At 36.8% G+C, this 26341-nt stretch overlaps 1 protein-coding gene across 6 annotated transcripts in view; it reads left to right on the top strand.

Annotated features, from left to right (window-relative positions):
• The window catches only part of LOC137245125 (monocarboxylate transporter 14), a 43892-nt gene that overhangs the window by 16735 nt on the left and 816 nt on the right, over positions 1-26341 (top strand). For 2 of the 6 annotated variants that reach the window (XM_067775290.1, XM_067775293.1), the window contains 5 exons: positions 24531-24704; positions 24787-25053; positions 25115-25321; positions 25691-26047; positions 26117-26282. In XM_067775290.1, the coding sequence (XP_067631391.1) occupies positions 24624-24704; positions 24787-25053; positions 25115-25321; positions 25691-26047; positions 26117-26282 (1078 nt within the window). In that variant the 5' untranslated portion in view covers positions 24531-24623. Of the gene's footprint in view, positions 1-2708; positions 3160-22813; positions 22949-23004; positions 23171-24530; positions 24705-24786; positions 25054-25114; positions 25322-25690; positions 26048-26116; positions 26283-26341 lie in introns of those variants that run through there. The other 4 variants (XM_067775288.1, XM_067775292.1, XM_067775294.1 and 1 more) reach the window with 4 other exon arrangements.

Below are 26341 nucleotides of genomic sequence, written 5' to 3'. Positions count from 1 at the left end.
CACTCTTGCTCAACTTCGTTCTGGATACTGTAACAGGTTAAACTCTTACCTATCCAGAATCAACCCCGACATACAAAATGTATGCCCGCCTGCAATGTGTCCCCACATGATACCAACCATCTCTTTAATTGTAATGTGGAACCAACGCCTCTAACACCCCTTTCCTTATGGTCCACCCCTGTTGAAACAGCAAGTTTCCTTGGACTCCCGTTAGAGGATATTGATGACAATTTGTGACCGGTCGCGGCTGTTAGGTGGGGCGAAGCACTGCTACAACAACAACAAGAACAAGGTCGACAATTACCAACTGAAACCGCTTAAACTGTAGTCATTGGTGCCGTTTGTCGTATCGCTGTAGTCATATCCCTAACGTAATCAGCTGTTTATCGTTACGATGGTAAACCAAAAACCAATTGGTTGGCTACGATACGGTTACGACCTTAGCGGCACCAATAATAGATTGCATTGATTCTCATAAGGTTGGTCGAATCAGCTCTTATAAGGTTACCAATACGGTTACCGATAAAGCACCAATGTCTGCAGCTTTCGCCAACTCAACTCGATTACTTTTTATTGTTGCTTTCCATGCAATTCGGTAAGCTAGCTAGTGTTTTAATTGTACTAGTTAGCAACGAAATACAGCTTATATAAGCTATCATCCGGTGGCAAAATCCTGAGCCAGATAAGTAATTTTGCATGTAAATGCAACAACAACGATTTGAGCCAGATAAATCCTGATAGAAGTCTGGTTCAATTTGTGAGCCAGATAATTTGTAAATTTATTCTTTTTAGGTTGGCAACGCCGCCTTTAATATACCTACTTTTTCAAAAATAGATGTCGCTGCTTAGCCTTTCGCCGTATGAGTTAAATGAAAAACAGCGGCGACATCTGCCTATCACATTTCACGTGTGCGAAAATTTCACGATATCTGCTTCTCAAGTCTCTCAATGATCCAGGGCATTCCCGTAAGAATTGAGCATGAGCCGGAGCTGTAAAACTCACTGAAAGACAGCAATAGTTTGGCAGCTGAAATAGAGCTTATGTTGCGAATAGAGTGGAAGGCAGTGGACTAGGCAGCCGAATGTCATATACTGAAGGAATTGATGTTCGGAGGTTTTTCAAAATTTGCCCGAAATCCTGAATCACAAAAGGGATTGTAGATAAGTACGAAAATGGTAAAATTTAGTTAGGTTTTGCTCCTTTTTTAGCAGGAGAGTTTCATTTTAAAAATGTAATGTACAAACCAATGTTCATTCTATTACTTTTTTAGCAGGAGATTTTCATTCTAAAAATGTAATATATAAACCAATGTTCCTTCTATTACTCATTTTATCTATGGAGCTTCACATGCACTTTGACAGGGTGTGGGTGTTCCCCGCGTTGGTCGCACTATGGCCCGCTCGAGTGGTACGGCTGAACTCACAAGTCAAGGGCAAAGTTACCTAGAAAGACAGAATAAAAGTAGGCAAAAGTAATAACTCTTAGACACAGGTGTACAAGTCATATATACTTCCCGTAAACTCGGCATTCCAGGATTCCAACACCGCACCCGCTACGCCTCACAACCGGAGCCTCCTATTTCCGCACTGAAAAAGAAAAAAAGATAAATTAAATTATTTTAGTCAGAAAAGTATGGGCCACTTATATAAGTGCACATTTTTTTTGTGTTGGGTAACAAAATGATCAAAACTAACAACAACCACCGGAAAATTGTCTTTATTTTTAATTATTACCTCGGTAATAGTCTAGTTGAGGGGTCGACTGCTAATACGCTACCAAAAATATCGAGAGAGGTGTCAAACGACGCGTATTAATCTCGAGAACAATAATCCGATGGCGGAAAAGAAAAATTTTGTCTCTGTGCGGAGATATTTGCTTTTGAAGTTGGCGATTTCCATGTGGTTGTTGTTGTGTTTGTACCCAAAAAAAAATTGTGCATTACCGTGGCGGTAGCCACGGTTATACCACACACCCGGACTTGGCATGGCGTAGCCCAGGGTTATTTTTTATAATCGCGGCCGAAGGCCGCCAACGCAGAAAGGTGTTCTGCGCAAAAATACTATGGATCCGACCCCCGGTTTCGGAGGTACCCGCGGGTCTTTTTTCGGTTTTTCGTTAATATCTTTTGAACGCGTTAAAATTTTTATTTTCCGCCTTCGGATTATTAATACTGATGTCAAGACGCGTCGTTTGACACCTCTCTCCATATTTTTGGTAGCGTATTAACAGTCGACCCCTCAACTAGACTATTACCATTACCTCTTCTGAGGCTTTTGGCCGTCGTTGGAAACCTCTCCTGATATTTTTCGGACACCGTTAACACTCGACCACTGCTCCATAACTCCATTTCTGTGGTATATTCAAGGCACGGAGCCTTGGCACCATAAGTTGGCAGTGGCTTTTTCAATGCCACTCCAGATGCCGGCACACACTACGTTTAAATGGCACTGAAGAGCCGCGTTGCTCTTCTTTCATAAAAATACCACTCGCGCACTGAAATTATTTAATTTAAACGCGAAACTAAAAAGTTTTTTTTTGTCGCGGACTTTAATTTGCTGTCGATAAAATGTAAACAAACACGAGAAATGTCAATTGCTAGGAAACGTTCGGAAAGTCTCCAACGAAAACTCCGAAAAGCTCTGCTTAAAGGTTGCCAGATGGTAGCTAAGAGTGTAGTGAGAATAAGGAAAGGGAGAGATATAGGCTATGATGGTTGCGATTGAATACATGTATAAGAAAGAATGATAATACAAAAACGGCAAAGGAAAACGGTATCGGTGATCGATTCTGCCGATATAAAAGGGGGTAACTGTAGGGCAAGAGGTTTAAATGTATTGAAGCAGACAACCAAGTTGGCAGTGCGCGGGCTATTTAAATTTTAAAATAAAATACTCGTGTGATTTTTGTAAGTTTCCCTGTGCGCGAAGTCCAAAAAAAGGACAAGAAAGTAGTGCGTATTTTAATAATATTGTGGTACCGAAAAGGTAAAAGTTTGTGGTAATAATGGTATTAAAGGCGAAAGGAGGTAACCAGAAATAGATTTTGGCGGAGTCGAGAAGCGGAGGCATCCAGCTAACCCAGCACTGTGCGCTTTCAATGCAGATATCAAGCTAGAGTTTGGAGTGTTTGGCATTTTTTTAAAAAGCGAGTTTAAACGGGTAAGTCCTAAGTGAACGAAATCCTTTTTTTTTTGTAGAATCTGTGAAATTCTTCCGCGCCAATTCGGGGTTCACATTCGGCTATTGCAGCCACCAATTTTCGAATGATTCTGACCCAGCATAATGCGTATGTGAGTACAGAGTCCATTAGAGAAAATTCCAGTAATTTTCTTTCAAGTTTTCCATTTCTTTAAAAGAAATTTTTTTTGTATATTTATTAATTTTTTTTTGGGATTAATTTGTGTACTTGTCACAAGCACCCTAATACCGGCGCGCCCAGTCAAATGGCTTCATTTGCGTGAACGCCTGATTGGCGTGGAAGCCTTCAATAGCTTCAAACTGCGCCCAAATGGTAAATGCAACTCTCGTTCCTACAGGGAACATACCGTCTCCAAACAAACAAAAGCTTCGTCAGCGCCAGGGAGACTATTCTTTTTTACAACAGCACCAATTTTATCACCAACGTGGATTTCAGCAGCAGAGACTGCAACCAATGATATACATCTTATGGCAGCGCACCCGAAAAGTGCAAAACCGGAAGGGCATGAACCAAAAGCCGGCCAGTAGGCGATTATGTTTGTATTAAACTATTTTTTTAATTAAGGGTGCGAAACCATATCCACAATTCGTTTATTAGGCGATAATATTTTAATAAATACTTGTTAAAATTAGGGTTACGAAAATATCGAATTGTGTAAACGGTAGTCTGGAGGTCGGACATAAGGAAAATACACCAAACGGGTAAATTCATGCAAAAGAAGTTTTTTTTTTACTGCGCGGAGGCAGATACAGACATCTCGCTTCCAACAAATCCCCTCAGCCGTATTAAGAGCTCTTTTAGGTAGGCATTAGGGTGTTTTAGGTAGCTGAAAAATTTTACTCAAGTTGAGTGTGAAGTCGTTTGGTTTACTTTTCGCGACTGATAGGCCCGTAAGAAGTATAAAATTTATTTAATGCATTGATGCATGCATTTTTGATTTATAAAAAAAAAAAAGTGTTTCCGTATATCAATATGTATCCAATTCATATGTTTATATAATTGGGTTTTTTGTGTAAATTATCATATCCTGTAAATTTTCATCCAAAGTCCAAAACGTAAGAACAAAAATTAACTTTTTTTTAACGGTGCAGTCATTTTGCGATCCGACATTTTCTTAAAATTTCCATAAATAGTTTTTGTTAGTAGATACATTTTTAAACTTTGTTGTATGTAATCGAATGCAAAAATTTTTGGTACAGTGTCGTAAAACGAATTTTTTCTAAAAATATATATGGTTCGTTTTAAGTTTTGAAAGTAGTTATGTTAATCTCTATACATATATATATGCGTACATACATATACCGTTCGGCAATCTATTTTTTTTGGAAAACGATTTAAATTTTTATTCCGTGTGTTTTTTTTTTGTGGTTTTTGTTGAACCTGTGAATAATTTTATGTGTTACCTGTCGATATTCACATATATATACATATATTGATCATAGCATGACACAAGTTTTTGTCCTGATATAAATCATTTTTTTACATTGCTATTTGGCTCGATAGCCGTAAGATTCGTTTTTTTTTATCCATACCATTGTATAGGATTCAGATATTTTAATAAAAAAATGTGACAGTGAATTGAAAGAAATTGGAATGGCTGGCTTATTTGATCGGTTGGGGAGGGGAAGGATGACGACAGGGTAGGTAAGAGGAGTCAGGCGGGGCGGAGATAAAGGGGACCTGCTGAAGGCCGAAATTATCGAGCGGTCCAAGGTCGGGTGGGCTTCTTCCGAGGTGTGTGCATGGATGGAAGGTGGAGATGATTGTAACATCCGCCCCGCATCAAGGTGGACAAGGGTTAAGGGCCCCGACCCCTCTCACAGAGCTAGCTGGGGGCAATCCACCTTGATTGCGCAAAGGGCCGGATTCACACTAGGTGTACGTTACAACTTTTTATTTTTACGAACTTATTCCTCAATGAAAATAAATGAAACACGTATTAATGTAAGCATTAATCATGTTTCTTATTTCTTAAATGTTCTTAAATATTATAAATTTGTTAAAAGTAGCAGGACTGAAATAATATTGACAAATCTGATATGTCAAACTAATTTTATATAATACAAATGATTTCATAAATTGCATGCATTTTATACATATGCATTATATTTTAAATTTTCTCTAACTATTCGTTTTGTGCTTATGCATAACTTTCTTTGGCTATATAAGCTAACAATTCCAGGGGCCGTTTCACCATCTTCGGTGAACGCTAACAAACCCTTTATTTGAAAGAAATCGTTCAGTGATTCGTCAAATAAGGGTTACTTTAAAATAACGGACGTTAACATGAGGAAAAATGAAATACAACTATTTTTATTACATGAAGATAGATAGAAAATTTATTGGGGATTGCACTGCGACCGTTGATCTATTGTGTCCTCATCAGATTGCGTCGCGTTCCAGGAAGATATGTTCCACCGTCTCTCCTGATCGATCACGAAATCGACATTAATACAAAATTATGTTTTTTATTTAGTTGAACGGCGATAGAAAATCGGTTTTTTTTCTAAGATGCAAGAAACTTCAAGAAGAACGTAAGTTTTTAATTTTTTGTGTGTTGCTTTGACGTTGGCGTTGCGTTGCTTATGGATTGAAGCAATTAAATCACGTGTGTTCAAGGTCAGAAGTAGACGCAACGCAAGTGCCAAAACGACGCAAAAGTCACCTTAAGCGTATTTGCTTTAGGTGTTATTTATCAATATTAATTAAAAATGTTAGATCTGCCAAAAAGTTGAACTTACACAAGATACACAAGAGGCGTAGCTTCGTAGACGCCTGCAAAATATGGCATGCAGCTAAGATCTCTCTACACCTCAAGATTGCTTATGATGTGCCTAATACGCATCTATGAAGCTACGCCTCGTGTCCATCTTTTCTTGGATTATATTTCAAGACATTTTTTTAGCTTTAAACTTTGTTCATAATATTCATGTACATGTCTACTACTATGGCAGTCGCTTGCATACTACTATTTCATTATTTAAAAAAAAATTAAGTTCGGAAAAATGCAACCTTATCACGTGCATTCCCAAACACAGTTGCCACACCATGTTGTCATTTCTGGCCAAAATTTATCGAAAAAAGGACCAGACCTCAAAACAAAGGACCACATTTTAGTTTTATTTTATTGGTATACAAACAATTCGGCAAGTTACTAGAGTATCGTATTTTTTGTAAAAAACGAAAATTGTAGGATGTTTCAGGGGTGTCCTATATAAAATTTTAATAAAAGAGACACCTGGCTTTAGTTCAAACTGCACAAACAAAAACAAAGTGTACCTTTAGGTATCACATTTTCAAATTTTTAGGATAAGACTATGTCTTTCACCAATCTAACGTTGTGAACCTAGTTTTGCTTGATTGCAATGAAATAAAATGTATAGCGCAGTTAGGTTTTAGTAAGGAACGGTTAAAAAATTTGCGTTGTGGTAAACTCAATAAATCGTAAATGAAACTAAGCAATTGTGTTAATGCTATTTTTATAGATGCTTTAATTTTCACTCACAGTTTAAACTTCATACCAGAGCCTAGATTCAGTAAGTGTGAGTTTTGAACTCAGGCTAAAAATGAAGCGTTTTAAAAGTTTCAACTGTATAATAATTGAACACCTATCGGAATATCTAAACACTAAAACAAGTCTTTTTCTGATAAGTGCGTTGTTTCATCAAAAATTAATGACAATGTGTTTGTCCGAACATTCAACACTTCATTTTTAATGCTTCGCCTAAATTATCTCCCAAGTGAAATGTCATTGTTCTGCTACATTTTATTGAGAGAGCAATTTTCTTGGTAAGAATTCCATTGGAGTAAATTGAAAATTATATGTGGGTAATAGATTTGCGGCAATTTTTTTTAGCAGTGTTTTGAATTTTTGTTTCAGTGAAAAAGAAATAAAAGTACTAACACCGAGCCGAAAAAGACCAAAATTGAGAAAAAGGGACCAGTGGACCATATAGGGGGGAAGGGAATGGACTGTAGTGGCAACAGTGTTCTCAAATGCAAGCTTCCACATCAAATACATATGGGGTATTCCATCCCATTTCGACCAATTTTGAACCCGACCCCTTTAGAATTGGCAGCAGAAAGTTTTTCTTCTTTTTCTAGCTTACGAAAGACGTTTTTCAGAAGTTTTTCAAATTTTTTCATCCAACACAAAAAAAGTTATGAATTTAAAAAAAAAACACCGTTTTTGTTTTCAAAATTCTATAACTTTTTCAAAAATTGACCGTTTGGGATCTTTTTTTTTTTTTAATTTGTTTTTAAATGTACTTTTCGGAAAAAATTCAAAAAAATTTGTAAAATTTTTTTTTTTTTAATATTTCAGTTTTTCGAGATTTTTCGAATTTCGCCCTTTTTCTTTTTTTTTTATTTTCTCACAAAAAACTTCAATCAATTCTGCAATCATCGCCACTAATCCCGGAGTGGGCCGAGAATTATTATTTTTTATTTAATTGAAAAAAAACTTTAAAATTTGTTTGTATTTTTTCCGAAAAGTACATTTAAAAACATATTAAAAAAAAAAATGATCCCAAACGGTCAATTTTTGAAAAAGTTATAGCATTTTGTTGTGGTGTTTTTTTCAAAATGCTATAACTTTTTCAAAAATTAACCGTTTGTGATCATTTTTTATTTAATATGTTTTTAAATGTACTTTTCGGAAAAAATACAAAAAAAATTTTAAAGTTTGTTTTTAATTAAATAAAAAAAAAAAAAAAAATTCTCGGCCCACTCCGGGATTATTGGGGATGATTGCAGAATTGATTGAAGTTTTTTATGAGAAAATTACAAAAAAACATTTTTTAAAATTTTTTTGAATTTTTTCCGAAAAGTACATTTAAAAACAAATTAAAAAAAAAATCCCAGTCAATTTTTGAAAAAGTTATAGAATTTTGAAAACAAAAACGGTGTTTTTTTAAAAATTCATAACTTTTTTTGAGTTGGATGAAAAAATTTGAAAAACTTCTGAAAAACGTGTCTCGTAAGCTAGAAAAAGAAGAAAAACTTTCAGCCAATTCTAAAGGTGTCGGGTTTGGTCGAAATGGGATGGAATTCCCCATATACATATAAGTACTTCGACGTTACGAAATACATTGTCGCGTTGTGAGGCTAAGTATTTTTACATAAAATCTTTATGACCACCACAATACCACAGATTAAGTCATGGTTCAACTATATACAGGTTGGCTCATCTGTAAAGCAACAAAATATGTCTGTTCAAATTGTCAAAATCTGTGTATTGGTGTTGGTGCGAATGGTATGGAATGGAAACATAAAACTTAGCAGTTTTTGTATGTGTAAGTAAAATGTTGCCAATGTGTTGGTTTCATTTTGAGTTTGCCATCTCCTTTTGACAATCCCTTCGACCATGCAATGACATAAATAAAATCAGCTGATGAGATGAGCCAACCTGTACATAATTGAACCATGAGATTAAGTATAAAATTTCACAAAAATAATAATATTCGAAAAATCACACGAATTTCGAAACAATGAGAATGGCAAATACGAACGTGTATGAAATGTAATGTCAATGCACATGGTTGTATTTATATGCACGAAAATGCTTTAAAATCGCATGAAATTGTTAAAATAAAGTTCAAAAATAAATGATAAAAAATTCAATATAAATAAAAAGATTCTTTTAATAAATACAAAAACGCCTTATATATTCTATATATATATCAATTGGTAAGGAATATCTAACTTTAAAATTTAAGCTAAATAATCTAAAGTTTTTTTTGAAACTGAGTCGAGAACTGTGCGTGTGAATGTGCGAATTTCACCGATCAGCTGTTAGTTGCGCTACTTGGTAAAAATTACTTTGGTTTAAATTTGGTAAACATGTTTACATGTAAACAAAATTGTGAAATTGTCGCTGAAAATATACGTGCATTCGGCGTTGTACTCTCCAACTGTGAAGGTGGTAGGCTTTTTGCTATAAAGAAGAATATAACTTATATTGTAAAAGTTGTCTAAATAGCAGTGGTAAAAGAGTGCTCTGTACAAATTGTCATTAAAAGTATTTTGGAAATAGTAAATAGTGGAAAAAAAGTGAAATTCAAAAACATTTTCAGCATTTAATTAGAAATATAAATTCTGGTAAGTGTATCTGAAGACGCTGTATTACTGGGGAAAAAATACAAAATGGCCGACGCCGGGGCGTCGGAGGCAGTGGTCAGGGATGACGCTGGTGCGGACGACATGGAGACGGACGTGGAAGATGACTTAGACACGGGTTTTTTGGAATATAGGAATCGAAATAGGCAGACTAGCTATAGGCGAAATACAAAAAATGAACGAAAGCAGTTAGAAATCGAAGAAAAAAGAAAGTTTGATTTAGGTAGGGAGTTAAAAGCTAAAAAACTAAAAACGGAAAAAAATAACGGCATTCAGATTCCGTTACAAGGTATGCTAATTCCAAGAAGTGAGTGGACCAAATTGGTAGCAGAACGCAAACAAAATGAAAATAAAATGACTGAAAAAATGGGGACAGGAGCAACAAGAAAAACGCAAAATGTGACAAATGAGGGTATGGACATAGGGACAGAAGGAAAGAAGGCAAATAACACGAGTGTTCAAAGTAAAGGTAGAGAAGAAGAAAACAAAGATGTTGGTAAGAAAGAACAAGACAATATTAAATGTAGTGAAGTACAGGCAAGTTGAAGTGAAGCAGGTATAAAGAGTGTACATTATAATAAACAACAAGAGGCAGAAATTAATATGGAGACAGAGGAGAATAAAGATAGGAGAGAGGAAAGAAAAAGTGAGGAATACACGGAAAGACACCGTGGTGAATTCAGTGTGTTGGTGGACTCCTCCAAAAGTGAGTTATTTAAAAATGTAAAAATTAGTAATGGGCTTTTTTTATGGGAAAAAATCAGGAAGTTAAATGTAACAGGAATTAAAAACATAAAATTAATTGGAAGAACATTATTCAAAATAAATTTTTTAAGTCATAAGTATGCAAATGAATGTGTAAACAATGAAAAGGTGAAAGAACTAGGGCTCAGACCTTTCATACCCAAAAAATTTGTAGAAACTGTAGGAGTAGTAAGGAATATTCCTTTAGAATTCACTGATGATGAAATATTGAGTAATATAAACACGGATATAAAAGTAACATCTGTCACTAGGATAACCAAAAGAGATCCGGAAGAAAAAGAAAAATTCGTTCCGACCTACACGGTAAAAATAGGTTTTTAAGGGCATGAGATACCTGAGGCTATAGATATTTACTGTGTCAAATTCAAGGTGACACATTACATTCCAAGAATTAGGCAATGCTATAACTGTGGTCGGCTAGGACACACGCGACTGGGGTGTAGAGCTAAGCCCAGATGTATTATGTGTGGAAAAGATGAAGGCTGCGAAAAAAAAAATTGTAAAGAACCAAATCGGTGTGTTCTTTGTGGTAGTGGTGAGCATTGTGCTCTGAATAGAAACAACTGCCCTAAATGGGAAAAGGAAAAAAAGGTAATAGAAATAATGACGGTTAAGAAAGTTTCAAAAGTTGAGGCGTTTGAAACGTATCATAGCGCCATTAATTACAACAACAGATTTAGTCTTTTAGAAGAAATGGATGAAAGTTTTCCGATATTGAATAAAACAAATGTGGAATGCATTAACAATGACAAAGTGATAAACAAACGTCTTACAAGAAATAGATATAGTGATGTAGCAAGGAACGTGCGAACAGCCAAATCAGAGAAAAGTTATACTAGGAAAGAAAACAAGTTGGAAGAACCCTGCTATCAAAAGCAGAACTGGACGAAAGTAGGAGAAATAGAAAGATTGCTAACTTTGCTAGTGAAAAAATTTAATATAGACACCAATGATGCAATAGTGCAGCTCATAGAAAACTTATGTCAGAATCAGGTTAGTGAGAGGCTAACAGTTAAACAAAGTCGAAATAATGAATATGGACACAATAAAAATACTACAATATAATGTGCAAAGCTTAAAATCAAACAAAAGTCATATAGATTTTTTTAATCAAAAAAATAAAATTGATATAGTGTGCCTTCAGGAGATATTTTCTCATGACATAAAAAAATGTAATCACAAATTAATTGGATTTAATTTATTAAAAAAAACCAGGACCGATGGGTATGGAGGAGTAGCCATTGGTTTTAGAAAACAAATAAAATTTACAAAAATCAAATTTCATACTGATCAGGATATTTTAATAGCAAAAACAACTAATTTAAAAACGAATTTAACTATTTGCACGGCATACTTTCCGCCAAACCTAGGTACACAAATGTTTGAATTGGAAGTAAGTAGAATTTTAGCTCATCTGGAAAAATTTGAAAACGTTCTATTCCTTGGGGACTTTAATGCACGGATGTGCACCTGGGGGGATGTAGTGGATACTGCAAAAGGTAAATTTTTACATAGTGCTGTAAGCAATATTAATTGGATATGTCTGAATGATGGGTCGGCGACATATCACTGTGCTAATTATAATACGAACTCGGTTTTAGATTTAGCCTTTACCAACATGGGAAGACTACCAGCTTTCAAATGTCATGATGGGTACCTGGGTGGCAGCCATCACAAGCCGATAGTCATAGAAATGATAAATAGCAAACAACCAAACCTTTTTGTAGCTAGAAAAAAGCTCCAAGATAATTTAAATACGGTAGATTTCATAGATTTGGAGGACTTTGAAAGAAAATTAAGACATGCGAGGAAAAAAGCAACTATTTATTTGAACAATACGGGATACACACCAAAAGCGTGGTGGGATAAAGAACTGGAAAAACATTATAGAGTCCTGACAGCCAAAAGGAAAAAAGCTCGGCAAACAGGCAATGTATTGGACCTTGAAGCGGCAGTAATTGAATCGGAAAGATGGAAGAAAGCAGTTAAGGAAGCGAAAAGGAAAAATTATCTGGAAAAAATTGAAGAAATAAACATGAACCCAAATGCTAAGGAGGCGTGGCGGTTTGTGAACAATGTTCACAACATGAATCACGGCGGAAAAAATTTATGGGCAGAGGAAGATAATGCGAACTATCTTAAAGAACTTGAACAGCAAGTAAAACAAAGTAGCACAAACATATCTGAGCAGGATATGGTAAGTGGGCAACAATTAAGGGAGGAATTATGTTTTAGTTTTGAAAAGTTCCTTGAGTTATTAAACAAGAAAAAATCTACTGCGGGGGGTTTGGATAGGATCACGTTTGATATGATAAAAGACCTTTCAATTAAGACAAAAGAGGGTCTGTTTTATGCGCTAGTAGAACACTTTAAGAACAATACAGTAAAGGCAGAATGGAGGGAAATAAAAATTATCCCTATCCCTAAGGCTGGGAAAGACTTGGATGATTTCAGAAACTATAGACCCATATCACTGTTATCTGTAGTCGTAAAAAGTCTCAATATGATGATAAAAGATAAATTAACTGAATTTATAGAAAATAAGAAAGTAATTCCTAACAGAAGCTTTGCATATAGGGAAAATCGATCTGCCACGATGTGTCTAAATGAAGCCTTGCACTACATTGCAGAGGTAAAAAGCAAAAAAAACAAGGTTTTCACATGCATCCTAGATATTTCAAATGCATACAACTGTGTTGATTTAAAAATTCTCTACAATATTCTAATACAGAAAGAAGTTCATCCAAACATTGCTAAGTGGATATTTAACTTATTTTCATACAGAAAGTTGACTTTAGGAAAGCACACAATACAAATTAAAAATGGTCTACCGCAGGGAAGTTGTCTTTCGCCCATATTGTTCAATGTGTACACTGGAAGATTGCATGAGGTTAATGACGAAAATACACAAATATTTCAATATGCGGATGATGTGGCAATAATTTGCCATGGCAAAACAGACGAGGAGGCACTGTTGAGATTAAAAACTAATATAACAAATTTTAAACAGCTTTGTGAGGAAATTAACTTAGAATTCAATACAGGAAAAACGTGTTTCATGTACATGAGCACTACAAAAAGAAGGTTTAATTTACAACTAAATGGAGATAGCATACAACAAGTAGAAAAAGTAAAATGGCTAGGCAGAATAGTCAGTGCCAATTTGACGTCCAAAGAACATGTGCAGGGAATTAAAAACTCCATCATAAATGCAAAAAACCTCATAAGTAAATTGACAACAGTTAGGGCAGGTCTGGCTCCCAAAAATGCTGTAAATTTATTCAAAACGTATGTTAGATCGAAAGCGGAATACGCAAACACGACATTTGCAGACGCGCCAAAAGGAGCGGGTAAGCAGTTAATTACGTCTGTAAATGAAACTCTGAGAAGATGCCTGGGTGTCCCACCAAACACACCAACGTATGCAAGATATGCTCTGGCCTGTGAACTTCCTCCACTCTCCAGAGCGCTTTGGTTAACTTCCAAAGAATTGACGAAACAATGGCTATTGAACCCGGAAATGAAGAACAGTATACAAAAAAATAGCACAGCTAGATCGAGTTACAGCTATGCATATAATCAGTTTAGACATGTTTTGGATAAGATAAATACAAAGACAAGATTTCAAAAATATAATAATATAAAATTTACATATTCGAAATTAAGTAAATCCAAAAGGGAATATTCAAGAGAAAATTTAAAAGCCTTGTACTATGCCAAATTGGACGAGCTTGTAAATGAGGAATTCTATACACTGGCCACAGATGCCACAGTTGAAGGTAATAGTACGGGATGTGCTGTATATGACATTGAAAGTAAGGTATCCTATCTTTTCAAAATAGACCAGGTTTTTACTTCAACTTTTGGAGAATTGGTGGCAATATATGAAGCGGTGAAACTAGCAATAAGGTTTAAACGAAACAAATTAGCTATTTTTACGGACAGCCTAGGAGCAATAAGTAATCTTGATTGTGATAGCACAACAAATTTTTTAGTAGCGGAAATTCATAATCAATTGCAGGCATCAAAAATTGAAACAATCCAAATAATTTGGGTACCCAGTCATATGGGTATAACATTCAATGAAAAAGCTGATGAAGCGGCAAAAAAAGCAACTGAAGTAGGACAACATCTAAATCCAGATTTAACACCCAGAGAAGCCCTTCTGAGAATTGGCAGGGAACTATGGGACAGAACGTTAGGAGAAATAAAAGACAAGTGTCCAAAACTGGATGCAGATATTATAGAACTAATAGCATTAAAGGAAAAGAAACCTTGGTTTAAAAATAAAAAAAACACATTAAATGCATATGACACGAAGTTATTGAATAGACTGATTTTAGGATATACGTATGGAAAGATATACTTAAAAAAAGTTAAAGCAAACATCTCTGATCACTGCCAAGTATGCTATGTGGCAGAAACGACGCAGCACATGATATTTGAATGCAACAAATACAGTGCCTTCAGAACCAGTATCATTTTTAAAAAATTCAATAATTTAAAAGATCTATTTATGACAAAAAATTTTTCGTATTATGAAGAATTAATTAATTTTCTGCATAATGCTGGTCTTGCTGATTCACTTTAAAGCTTAAAAAAAAAAAAAAAACAAATAATAATAAACATTAGATGTAAGATTCCTAGGTAGTAGAATATTTGCCCTAATATAAATAAAAACTTTTGACAAAAAGGAGTAAAGATATTGTTACGGTCTGCTGCTACGGTATATGGCTGCGATCTACTTGGGAGCGTGTTCACGGGAACACACCTAGCGATGTGGCAAAGGTTGCGATGAAAAATATCGGAAAAGAAGGGAACAGACAGACCGGCCATGAGGAGAAAAATTTTTCTCTTCTAGCATGAGTTTCCGCCCGATACACACCAGAAAAGTGATATTTGCTATATCTTTGCAGAAAAAGTAAAAAAAAAAAAAATATTACCGAAGCTACAGAAAGATATCGGCAACGTTATCAATCAATCTGCAGGAAAATAAAAGTGATCAAAAAGGACAACATTTGGCAATAGTTTTATAATACATTTCTTTGCTATTAACTATAAAAAGCCGCACTTCCATTTTATGTTCAATCAATCATACCTTACTAAGTATAAAATATACGAATTTTGCTGAACGCATTAAAAACAGCGAGGAGTCTCACTACAATTGAAAAATTTGTTCACACATTTGCAAGCGGTTATGTGTACATGAATGTGGATGCAGTAGAATTACAACCACCTGTGGCAAACACCTTATATGCTCATGGGCCCGTTGAACCGGCAACAACAACAAACCGGGGAAATTTTTTTTGAATTAATTGCAACTTTATAAAATCGATTTTGTATTGAATACGTAAAACGGTCTTTGGCAACATGAACGTATTGGCACAAATAACAAATGGTAAGATTCAACAACAACAGCCAATGAATTGAATCGGCAGTATCAGCAACATCAACAACAGCAAGTTCAACCGCAGCAGCAAAGGCCGCTACCTATAGGCCCAACGAAATAAGCCGGGCACACCCAGAGCCGGCCACCTCAACCAGAACAACTACCGCAATAACCACATAAAGGGGTGAGTCCGTTCCAAAGCCCCTTGAGTGGAGCTTACATACACTCCTAGGTACACGTACATAAGGGTGGGCACACGAAACATGATATACGACACTAACACTATTTACATCTAATCGCCACCCATTTACACGTATGATTAGCTACCTAAATTGGGTATAGTTATATGCATATATAGACATATGCCCCATTAGAGTGCGCGTCGAGTGCAGCCACCTAGAAAATGTACCAAGGTGCGTAGTGAGTAGGGGTATATGTACATATAAGCATACGACCACTTAGGTTGCACATATGTATGCAACCCCCCTTATGAAATACTTGCCTAAGTTTAGTCAGCTGGAGAATGCCAGCCGTTGTATTACGTTTGAATTCCACCACTATTGTACCTTTGCGTTAAATACGCAAAACTAATGCTATGCTTTGTGGTAACCCTAAATAAAATTTCGCATATGTCCTGGCTATGCCAATTTCGTATAGAATTTTCTGACTAAGATTAGGTAAGGTTTGCATTAACGAAAGACAACCAAGAAGGCATACCCAATTTGGAAATTTCGGATTATTAAATTTAAAATCAAGATAAATACAATTAAAGATTTGATATCAGATGCATATGCATGATGATAAATACCTTGACTATGTATGTATATTTAGCCTTAAAGGACTAGACATGCCAATTTGTATGTTATATACACATACTTGAAATGTAAAAGTTAAATATAATATTTAAAAGGTGTCAGATTATTTTTATTTGTTCTTATTGAAAATTAGTGTATTCATACATACATATGTATATTGGAGTTTTCTGTATTTTTCAACTTCGCAAGTAAACATGTTTTAGATGATTAATTTAGGAAAGTCGGTCTGTATTTCCCCGATGGTATAGCGCGCCTAGTATTTATTTATTTTTTATATATTTTAAATTTTAAATAAAAGCCTAATTTACACCGTACACCTAAATAAAAATGTAAATCTTAAGTACAGACGTTGAAGTATTGCGTCAAACGCTAAACGTTTATTGGTCAATTCTAACCTGCATATGTTTCAGGGTATTTTGAAGAAAGTTCGTGGTTTAAAACGAGAGATTTGTAAGAACAAATAGGTCTGTCCTTACGTATATTTAAGCATATTCATTTAAAACAATGCTATTCGACATATGCCCACAACAAAGTGAGCAGGTATAAGGAAGCTTCCATGTATACCCCTGCCTACCCTCCAATTGGGATGGTCTACTTTTTTTTTGAATTCAGTACCAAAGTAAATATGACCTGGATCTAAATCAAGTTTATATCAAAAGGAATGAATATATGTACATACTTTTTTTTCTTACTAATCACTCCTAGTGAACCTCCTTTTTGTACGGCATCATTTCGCTCACTTTAATGTACCTAGCTGTAAACTTATATAAATTAAATCATAATCCTAAGTAATAAGCCGTAATGAAAATGAATTATAAATAAATTTGTAATTGAAATGGGAATGCTGGCGTCGCCAATTATTTAGAAGGCATAAGGTAAGACAGGTAAGGGGCCACCGAAATTTAGGTGCGTCGGTGGCCATGGTTATTTGAGGGTGGGATAAAGCACCGGGCGTCGCAACACCACCCGCGGCGCCCCTCTGTATATTCGGCCCTTTTTGTGTATTTCCCTTTTGTTTATTTGTCTTTGTATTTCAGCTTTTTTTATTTCATTTTTCAGATTTAGTAACCGGTCGTTTCCGGTTCGGTTAGTTTTTTTTTGATCGTTAGTTTCTTTTTTTGACAGTTTTTTTTTGAATTTGAATTTTTTTTTTTTAAATGTTGGAAAGTCAACGGTTTGTCCGTGGCATCCGGTTCGACCGGATGTCGTTTTAATTTTGAATTTTAAGCGTTTTGAGTCGGTCTCTGCGCTTCTGTCGGGTTTGTTTTGAATTTGACAGCTGCTCGTTTTGATAGGCATGATAGGAACATTTTTCTGTTTATGGCGCAGGAACAGTAAGGTTGGCAAGGACCCGCCCCAGCCGACAATGACTAGCCACTGTGCACCAACATATCATGCCGACCGCCTTCCTTACTGATTCCACTGTAGATGCGTTTCCATAACAGATGGCGCCCAACGTGGTTTGGTGCCCGAAGCGCTGTCGCGCTGGTCATTTTGGTCAACTTGTGAAGTTGACCATCCCATCAGTCCGAGGTGTGCAGCCGCAGGAGCAGCCACCTGCGTTGCGGTGGGATGGTTGGACGGATCAAGTTGTCCAGAATGATCATCGTTGACTGTTGCTGAGGGCGCCATAACAGATGGCGCCCAACGTGGCGCCTGAAGCGCTGACCGCGAGGGTCAGTCGGGTCAACCTGTGAGGTTGACCATCCCACCAGTCCGAGTGAGCAGCCACAGAGCTGCCACCTACGTTGCGGTGGGATGGTTAGACGGATCAGGTTGTCCGGGCTGGTCATCGGGGGCAGTGGCCGAAGGAGCCACGGACTTTACGTCAAGTCTCCGGATTTTTTTTTTCATTTCACCAGAGGAGGCAGTGCTGCACGCACTTGATTTTTTTTTGTAGTTGGGATTTTGGTTTGCCGGATGTTTTGTCCGTTAGTCGGTTTGGTAATAATATGTCCGCTAAATGGGATTTTTTTTTAAGTAAAATTTTTTTTTGTTCTTTTAGTTTTCTTATGCCGAATTTGTGTTGTCTGGTGTGAGTGTGTGAGCGAATGGTAGGACCCCAGCTCAGCCCACGTCTCAGGTGGTACCACCGAATACCACCTGGATTGTGACGGGTTGAGCTGGGATCCCAAGCGGCACCCTTACCTGTCCCACCAGTCTGGGGAGCGGGCATTGAAGCCGCTCCACCCATAGCGGTGGAGGCAGGAGGGGTGTCCAGGGTGAATGGACGGGAGGCCTCAGCACCCCCAGCCAGTCCCACTAGCGCGTCCCCAGAGACCGCCTCTGCGTTGCGGCTGGGTGTGTTGGGACTAACCTGTGTGTGTAGGACATTGACCCTAGTGGCCCCAACCAGTCCCAGAGGCAGGTCCTTAAGACCCCCTTATGCGTTGCGGTTGGGAGCACTAGGGACAAGAATGAATGAGTTTGTGTTTTTTTTTAATTTTTTTTGGAGCCCGAGTGCCTTCGGGGAATGGGATGTCAGTATTCCCATTGACTACACCTTTTTTTTGTTTTGGCCTTCTGTGGGGGCGATAACCACTAGCCTTTCGGAGTTTGGACGAGTTCTCCATATCAAAATGTCTATACTCTTTTTTTTGTCTTGCCTTTTGTGGGGGCGATAACCACTAAAACCTTTCGGAGTTTGGACGAGTTCTCCAGATCAAAATGTCTACACCTTTTTTTTTGTTTTGCATTCCGGTGGGAGCTATAAACTCTAGGAATCATCTTTCGGAGTTTTGACGAGTTCTCCATAACAAATGTCTAATTGCCGCAAAGCCCGTATAACTAGGAAACAGAAATTACTCCCAACTTGACTTAATTTTTTTTTTGATGGACCTATGTTGCCCGGCTAGCTTCGTAGTAGGACTTTGAGACTCTTATCTCAGGGGTGAGTCGTGCCCCACGTTGATTGGCATTGGAGGCCCCTGGCAATGGCTTCCCACAGCGGATCCGGTTTCCTGTTCGCTCCATCGTCGGGCCTTCTAAGCGAAGCAGGTTTGTTACGGTCTGCTGCTACGGTATATGGCTGCGATCTACTTGGGAGCGTGTTCACGGGAACACACCTAGCGATGTGGCAAAGGTTGCGATGAAAAATATCGGAAAAGAAGGGAACAGACAGACCGGCCATGAGGAGAAAAATTTTTCTCTTCTAGCATGAGTTTCCGCCCGATACACACCAGAAAAGTGATATTTGCTATATCTTTGCAGAAAAAGTAAAAAAAAAAAAAATATTACCGAAGCTACAGAAAGATATCGGCAACGTTATCAATCAATCTGCAGGAAAATAAAAGTGATCAAAAAGGACAACATTTGGCAATAGTTTTATAATACATTTCTTTGCTATTAACTATAAAAAGCCGCACTTCCATTTTATGTTCAATCAATCATACCTTACTAAGTATAAAATATACGAATTTTGCTGAACGCATTAAAAACAGCGAGGAGTCTCACTACAATTGAAAAATTTGTTCACACATTTGCAAGCGGTTATGTGTACATGAATGTGGATGCAGTAGAATTACAACCACCTGTGGCAAACACCTTATATGCTCATGGGCCCGTTGAACCGGCAACAACAACAAACCGGGGAAATTTTTTTTGAATTAATTGCAACTTTATAAAATCGATTTTGTATTGAATACGTAAAACGGTCTTTGGCAACATGAACGTATTGGCACAAATAACAAATGGTAAGATTCAACAACAACAGCCAATGAATTGAATCGGCAGTATCAGCAACATCAACAACAGCAAGTTCAACCGCAGCAGCAAAGGCCGCTACCTATAGGCCCAACGAAATAAGCCGGGCACACCCAGAGCCGGCCACCTCAACCAGAACAACTACCGCAATAACCACATAAAGGGGTGAGTCCGTTCCAAAGCCCCTTGAGTGGAGCTTACATACACTCCTAGGTACACGTACATAAGGGTGGGCACACGAAACATGATATACGACACTAACACTATTTACATCTAATCGCCACCCATTTACACGTATGATTAGCTACCTAAATTGGGTATAGTTATATGCATATATAGACATATGCCCCATTAGAGTGCGCGTCGAGTGCAGCCACCTAGAAAATGTACCAAGGTGCGTAGTGAGTAGGGGTATATGTACATATAAGCATACGACCACTTAGGTTGCACATATGTATGCAACCCCCCTTATGAAATACTTGCCTAAGTTTAGTCAGCTGGAGAATGCCAGCCGTTGTATTACGTTTGAATTCCACCACTATTGTACCTTTGCGTTAAATACGCAAAACTAATGCTATGCTTTGTGGTAACCCTAAATAAAATTTCGCATATGTCCTGGCTATGCCAATTTCGTATAGAATTTTCTGACTAAGATTAGGTAAGGTTTGCATTAACGAAAGACAACCAAGAAGGCATACCCAATTTGGAAATTTCGGATTATTAAATTTAAAATCAAGATAAATACAATTAAAGATTTGATATCAGATGCATATGCATGATGATAAATACCTTGACTATGTATGTATATTTAGCCTTAAAGGACTAGACATGCCAATTTGTATGTTATATACACATACTTGAAATGTAAAAGTTAAATATAATATTTAAAAGGTGTCAGATTATTTTTATTTGTTCTTATTGAAAATTAGTGTATTCATACATACATATGTATATTGGAGTTTTCTGTATTTTTCAACTTCGCAAGTAAACATGTTTTAGATGATTAATTTAGGAAAGTCGGTCTGTATTTCCCCGATGGTATAGCGCGCCTAGTATTTATTTATTTTTTATATATTTTAAATTTTAAATAAAAGCCTAATTTACACCGTACACCTAAATAAAAATGTAAATCTTAAGTACAGACGTTGAAGTATTGCGTCAAACGCTAAACGTTTATTGGTCAATTCTAACCTGCATATGTTTCAGGGTATTTTGAAGAAAGTTCGTGGTTTAAAACGAGAGATTTGTAAGAACAAATAGGTCTGTCCTTACGTATATTTAAGCATATTCATTTAAAACAATGCTATTCGACATATGCCCACAACAAAGTGAGCAGGTATAAGGAAGCTTCCATGTATACCCCTGCCTACCCTCCAATTGGGATGGTCTACTTTTTTTTTGAATTCAGTACCAAAGTAAATATGACCTGGATCTAAATCAAGTTTATATCAAAAGGAATGAATATATGTACATACTTTTTTTTCTTACTAATCACTCCTAGTGAACCTCCTTTTTGTACGGCATCATTTCGCTCACTTTAATGTACCTAGCTGTAAACTTATATAAATTAAATCATAATCCTAAGTAATAAGCCGTAATGAAAATGAATTATAAATAAATTTGTAATTGAAATGGGAATGCTGGCGTCGCCAATTATTTAGAAGGCATAAGGTAAGACAGGTAAGGGGCCACCGAAATTTAGGTGCGTCGGTGGCCATGGTTATTTGAGGGTGGGATAAAGCACCGGGCGTCGCAACACCACCCGCGGCGCCCCTCTGTATATTCGGCCCTTTTTGTGTATTTCCCTTTTGTTTATTTGTCTTTGTATTTCAGCTTTTTTTATTTCATTTTTCAGATTTAGTAACCGGTCGTTTCCGGTTCGGTTAGTTTTTTTTTGATCGTTAGTTTCTTTTTTTGACAGTTTTTTTTTGAATTTGAATTTTTTTTTTTTAAATGTTGGAAAGTCAACGGTTTGTCCGTGGCATCCGGTTCGACCGGATGTCGTTTTAATTTTGAATTTTAAGCGTTTTGAGTCGGTCTCTGCGCTTCTGTCGGGTTTGTTTTGAATTTGACAGCTGCTCGTTTTGATAGGCATGATAGGAACATTTTTCTGTTTATGGCGCAGGAACAGTAAGGTTGGCAAGGACCCGCCCCAACCGACAATGACTAGCCACTGTGCACCAACATATCATGCCGACCGCCTTCCTTACTGATTCCACTGTAGATGCGTTTCCATAACAATATATGTATATATATATATAGATATGTACAAATCGTAATGTTAAGTAAGAAATGTTAAACAGTAGTAATGAACTTTTAAAAAAAATATATATATCAATCAAAATAACTTGCAAAAATGTATACTTAACTTGTTATTAAAATTATAATAAGTAGGATAAAGGGATGAGATACTTATTATATGCTAATATGTACACAACTTATCAAAATGTAATAAATTTGTAAGCCTACCACCATTTTTTTTTTTGAAGTAAAAAGTAAAAACAACATAAAATTGAGATAATTAGTACAACTCTGTGAACATGGGAGCAAATGACAGAACGCACAGCTGTCATCTGAGGTTCACATTTCCACATCGCCAAAAATTGTCAAAGAAAGTCATATAAATAAAAACCATTACATCATGGCGCAACGATACAAGGTGGCAGCATGGAACAGCTGATTATAAACTTTTTTTATTTGATTTGATACATCAACTTCCGGCGCAGTACGATTTTGACATTTGTCCATCGAATTTACAAAAACAAAGTACATGGAACTTTTATTTATGTTTGTAAGTATGTCACCATGCTGCCACCTTGTATCATTCCGCTATGCCATTACATTATCAACCTGGTGTATAGAGGAACAGATATAACTCTCACCATTTTAGCTGTATGTGCGACAGCATCAAAGCGCAAAAAAAAAGAAAATATACGTGCAAGGAGCGTATATTTATCGTAAGTACGTGTGTAATATTTATTTACTCTTACTCCAATCTGTTGCGTTCAATGACAAGCAGTTGGATAAATACGGGGTTGGGAATGCATTATTTGTGCGATTTAAGAGACGATTAGATTATAAATGAAAATATATTTTATTAGAAAATTGTTTTGCAAATGTGTGTAAAAGTTGTACACATGTATGTTTTCATCGTGCATAAACAAATTTAATCACTAAAGTTAGGTGAGCTAACCGCCCGACAGGGGATTAATTCTATGTTTGGTAACGTTTTACAAGGCGGTGCACCACCAATTTTTATCAGCGGTGGTATCAAAAAACGCGTCTCGACCTCCGTTTTAAGAATCCGAAAGCGGAAATCAAAAATTTTATTTCTGTCGAAAGTTATTTACAAAAAACCCTAAAATTACGCCGAGAGTGTCCGAAATATGGGCCCGATCCATAGTTTTTTTTGCAATAGAACACCTTTCTGCGTTGGCGGCCTTCGGCCCACCATGCATGTGATTGATGAGGCTACACCTCCCAGGGGCTTAAGCGGCCATCTCCGTAAGCATTATGATGTAATACGGTACCTGAGAACACCACCGTATAAAGCAAAAAAGCACAAGCTGGTCCTCAGTGATATCCACAAACAGCCGTCGGACCCCTTATGTCAGGAATTGCTCAACGAATACAGTTTTTAAAGAAAAATACCCAGACCTCGCAGAAGAGTAACGCACTCTCTCTAGGGAAACGCGCTCAAAGAACAACAAACGCGCGTCACTTTAGCTCAACTTCGATCTGGGTACTGTAACAGGTTAGGCTTCTACCTTGCATTTCACCAACCATCTCTTCAATTATGATGTGTAATGTGGAACCAACACCTCTAACGCCCCTCTAACTATGGTTCACCCCTGTTGTTGTTGTAGCGATTAGGTTACTCCCCGAAGGCTTTGGGGAGTGTTATCGATGTGATGGTCCTTTGTCGGATACAGATCCGATACGCTCCGGTAACAGCACCATTAAGGTGCTGGTTCGACCATCTCGGGAACGATATATATGGCCACATTGAACCTTCAGGCCATCCCTCCCCACCACCAAGTTCCATGAGGAGCTTGGGGTCGCCAGAGCCTCGTCTGTTAGTGAAACGGGATTCGCCGCTCGAAGGTGAGGTTGACAATTGGGTTGGAGAAGCTATATATTGCGCTACACAACCCCTTGAATCCCGTTCACCCCTGTTGAAAGGGACTCCCGTTAGAGGAAATTGATGACAATTTCTGATCGGTCGCACTTATTGGATGGGGCGAAGCACTGTTGCAACAACAACAACAACAACAACAACATATTAGCGGTCTGTTGTTTACAACCAATTAAAGTTGATTTCGTTATAAATTGATAAACATATGCCAAGCTATGCCGTTGTTTTTGCGTATGAATAAAAATATATCTTAATCTGCCTTCACATTAAAATATAAGCTACTAGCATAGTTTTGAAGTGCTATCGCAGTCAAGTTATTTCTTTTAAAGGGGGCAATATGGCATCGCAATGAAGAGATATTTGAAATAAGGAATTTATAAAAAATGTATTTCTGTTTCTTCATTACAGTTGCGACCGTGCTAGAGCGAACAACACATAGAGAGGTTTATATGCTGAAATATTTTTTAACTTCGCTCGGAATAACATTGCCACAACAACAAAATGCAAGCAACTGTGCAATGTGCAGCTGTGCCAGATGGTGGTTACGGATGGATAATTGTGGCTGCTGTCGCATTAATAAATGTAAATTAAAACATAAATAATTGAAATGTATATTAAAACATAATAATTGAATGTGGTTCGTTTTACCTCTATTCCTTCGCAGATGACAAATCAATACATATACTCTGTTTTTGGGCTATTATTTGGTGCTAAATTGAAAAGCATGCATGAGGCTACTTTCACTGCTGCGCTCATACTTAATTTAAGCAGTTTAACTTTGAATTTTTCTGGTTTATTTATTGGTCCTGCCATTAAAGTATTTAAGCCACGCAATGTTACAGTTTTAGGCGTTTTATGTGTCTCCCTCGGTTTATTAGTATGCGGTTTTGCAATTGAAAGCTGGCATTTCATTGTGGGCTATAGTTTATTTGTAAGTTTAATGCAACCAATTTTATATAAAAATAACTAATTTAAAAATGTATTTATTACAGGTTGGTCTGGGACTCGGTTTAATTACACCATCAACGTTTATGTCTATTAATTCATATTTCACTGAGAAGCGTGGAAGTGCTGTTGGCTTAGCTTTAGCTGGTTCTGGCGTTGGTCAGGTTACAGTGCCACATTTGGTGCGCTTGTTTTTGGAAAACTATGGGTTCCGCATTACTGTTTTGACTATGTCATTATTCTCGCTCTTTGGGGTGAGTTCGCAAGAGTTGAAAGCAAAAACTATTTTTGAAGTGAAACGTATTTAAACCCATTAAAGGGAATTGAATAAAGCTAGTAAACAGAATGTTAACAAACATTGTATTCTATGTACGAATATAGAAATTCGCTTCAGACTACACCCACTTTGAAGGGAATTTATGAAAAAAGCTCCTGTCTCTTCCAAGATAGCAAAGATGCAGCTTTAAGGAGCGTCTGACTGTTTCAATTTGTTCTAGGAAGTACTTAGGCGCGCGTTAAAGATGCCTTTCTTATTTTATTATATTAAATTTCACTTCTCCCAATGAATGCAAGCTTTTCTTTATTATTTTGATTACTTATAATAACAATTTTTATATCTGCAGCTTTTTGGCGCCGCCTTGTTGAAGCCATTCACAGCTCAAAACATACATAACCATCGTCAAAACGTACGTCTCTTACTTTCGACGGATGATGATGAAAAAAGCAAATCTATATCGCCACAATTTCAAGTGCGTGTCGTTGAAAACACTGACATGCTTAAGAAAGCGGAAGAAACAAAAACACAACCGCAAAAAACCGCAGGAGCTAAGAGTTGCTGTAGCAGCATATGCCAACGTTTGGTGCAAGCTATGGATTTAGAATTATTAAAAGATTTGAGCTTCCTAAGCATTATTGTGGGCATGGCGCTTGTTTATACATCTACAATACAATTTACTATGCTGTTTCCGCATTTCTTGCAGGTTTATTATAATGATTGATTGGCTTTAATTTAAACGGGTTTAAATACATATATCTTCATTTCGTAACAGTACTCTGTTGGTCTCACATCTTTCGATACAGCAACATGTATGTCCGCGGTAGCCGGCGCTGATATTATATGCCGTCTTTTGATACCATGCATAACAGACAAGCTAAAAATACCGTATCGTGTTGTATTTCTGATGGGTACAATTGGTTTACTTATTTCACGTGCTGGTAAGCTTTAACTAAATAAAAATTGCTATTGTAAAAATTATAAAATTTTTTTGCTCTTT

The sequence above is a fragment of the Eurosta solidaginis genome, chromosome 3 (genome assembly GCF_040869045.1).
Source record: "Eurosta solidaginis isolate ZX-2024a chromosome 3, ASM4086904v1, whole genome shotgun sequence".
NCBI lineage: Eukaryota > Metazoa > Arthropoda > Insecta > Diptera > Tephritidae > Eurosta > Eurosta solidaginis.
The sequence above is the reverse complement of the archived record's forward strand: the minus strand, read 5'-3'. Positions and strand labels throughout refer to the sequence as shown.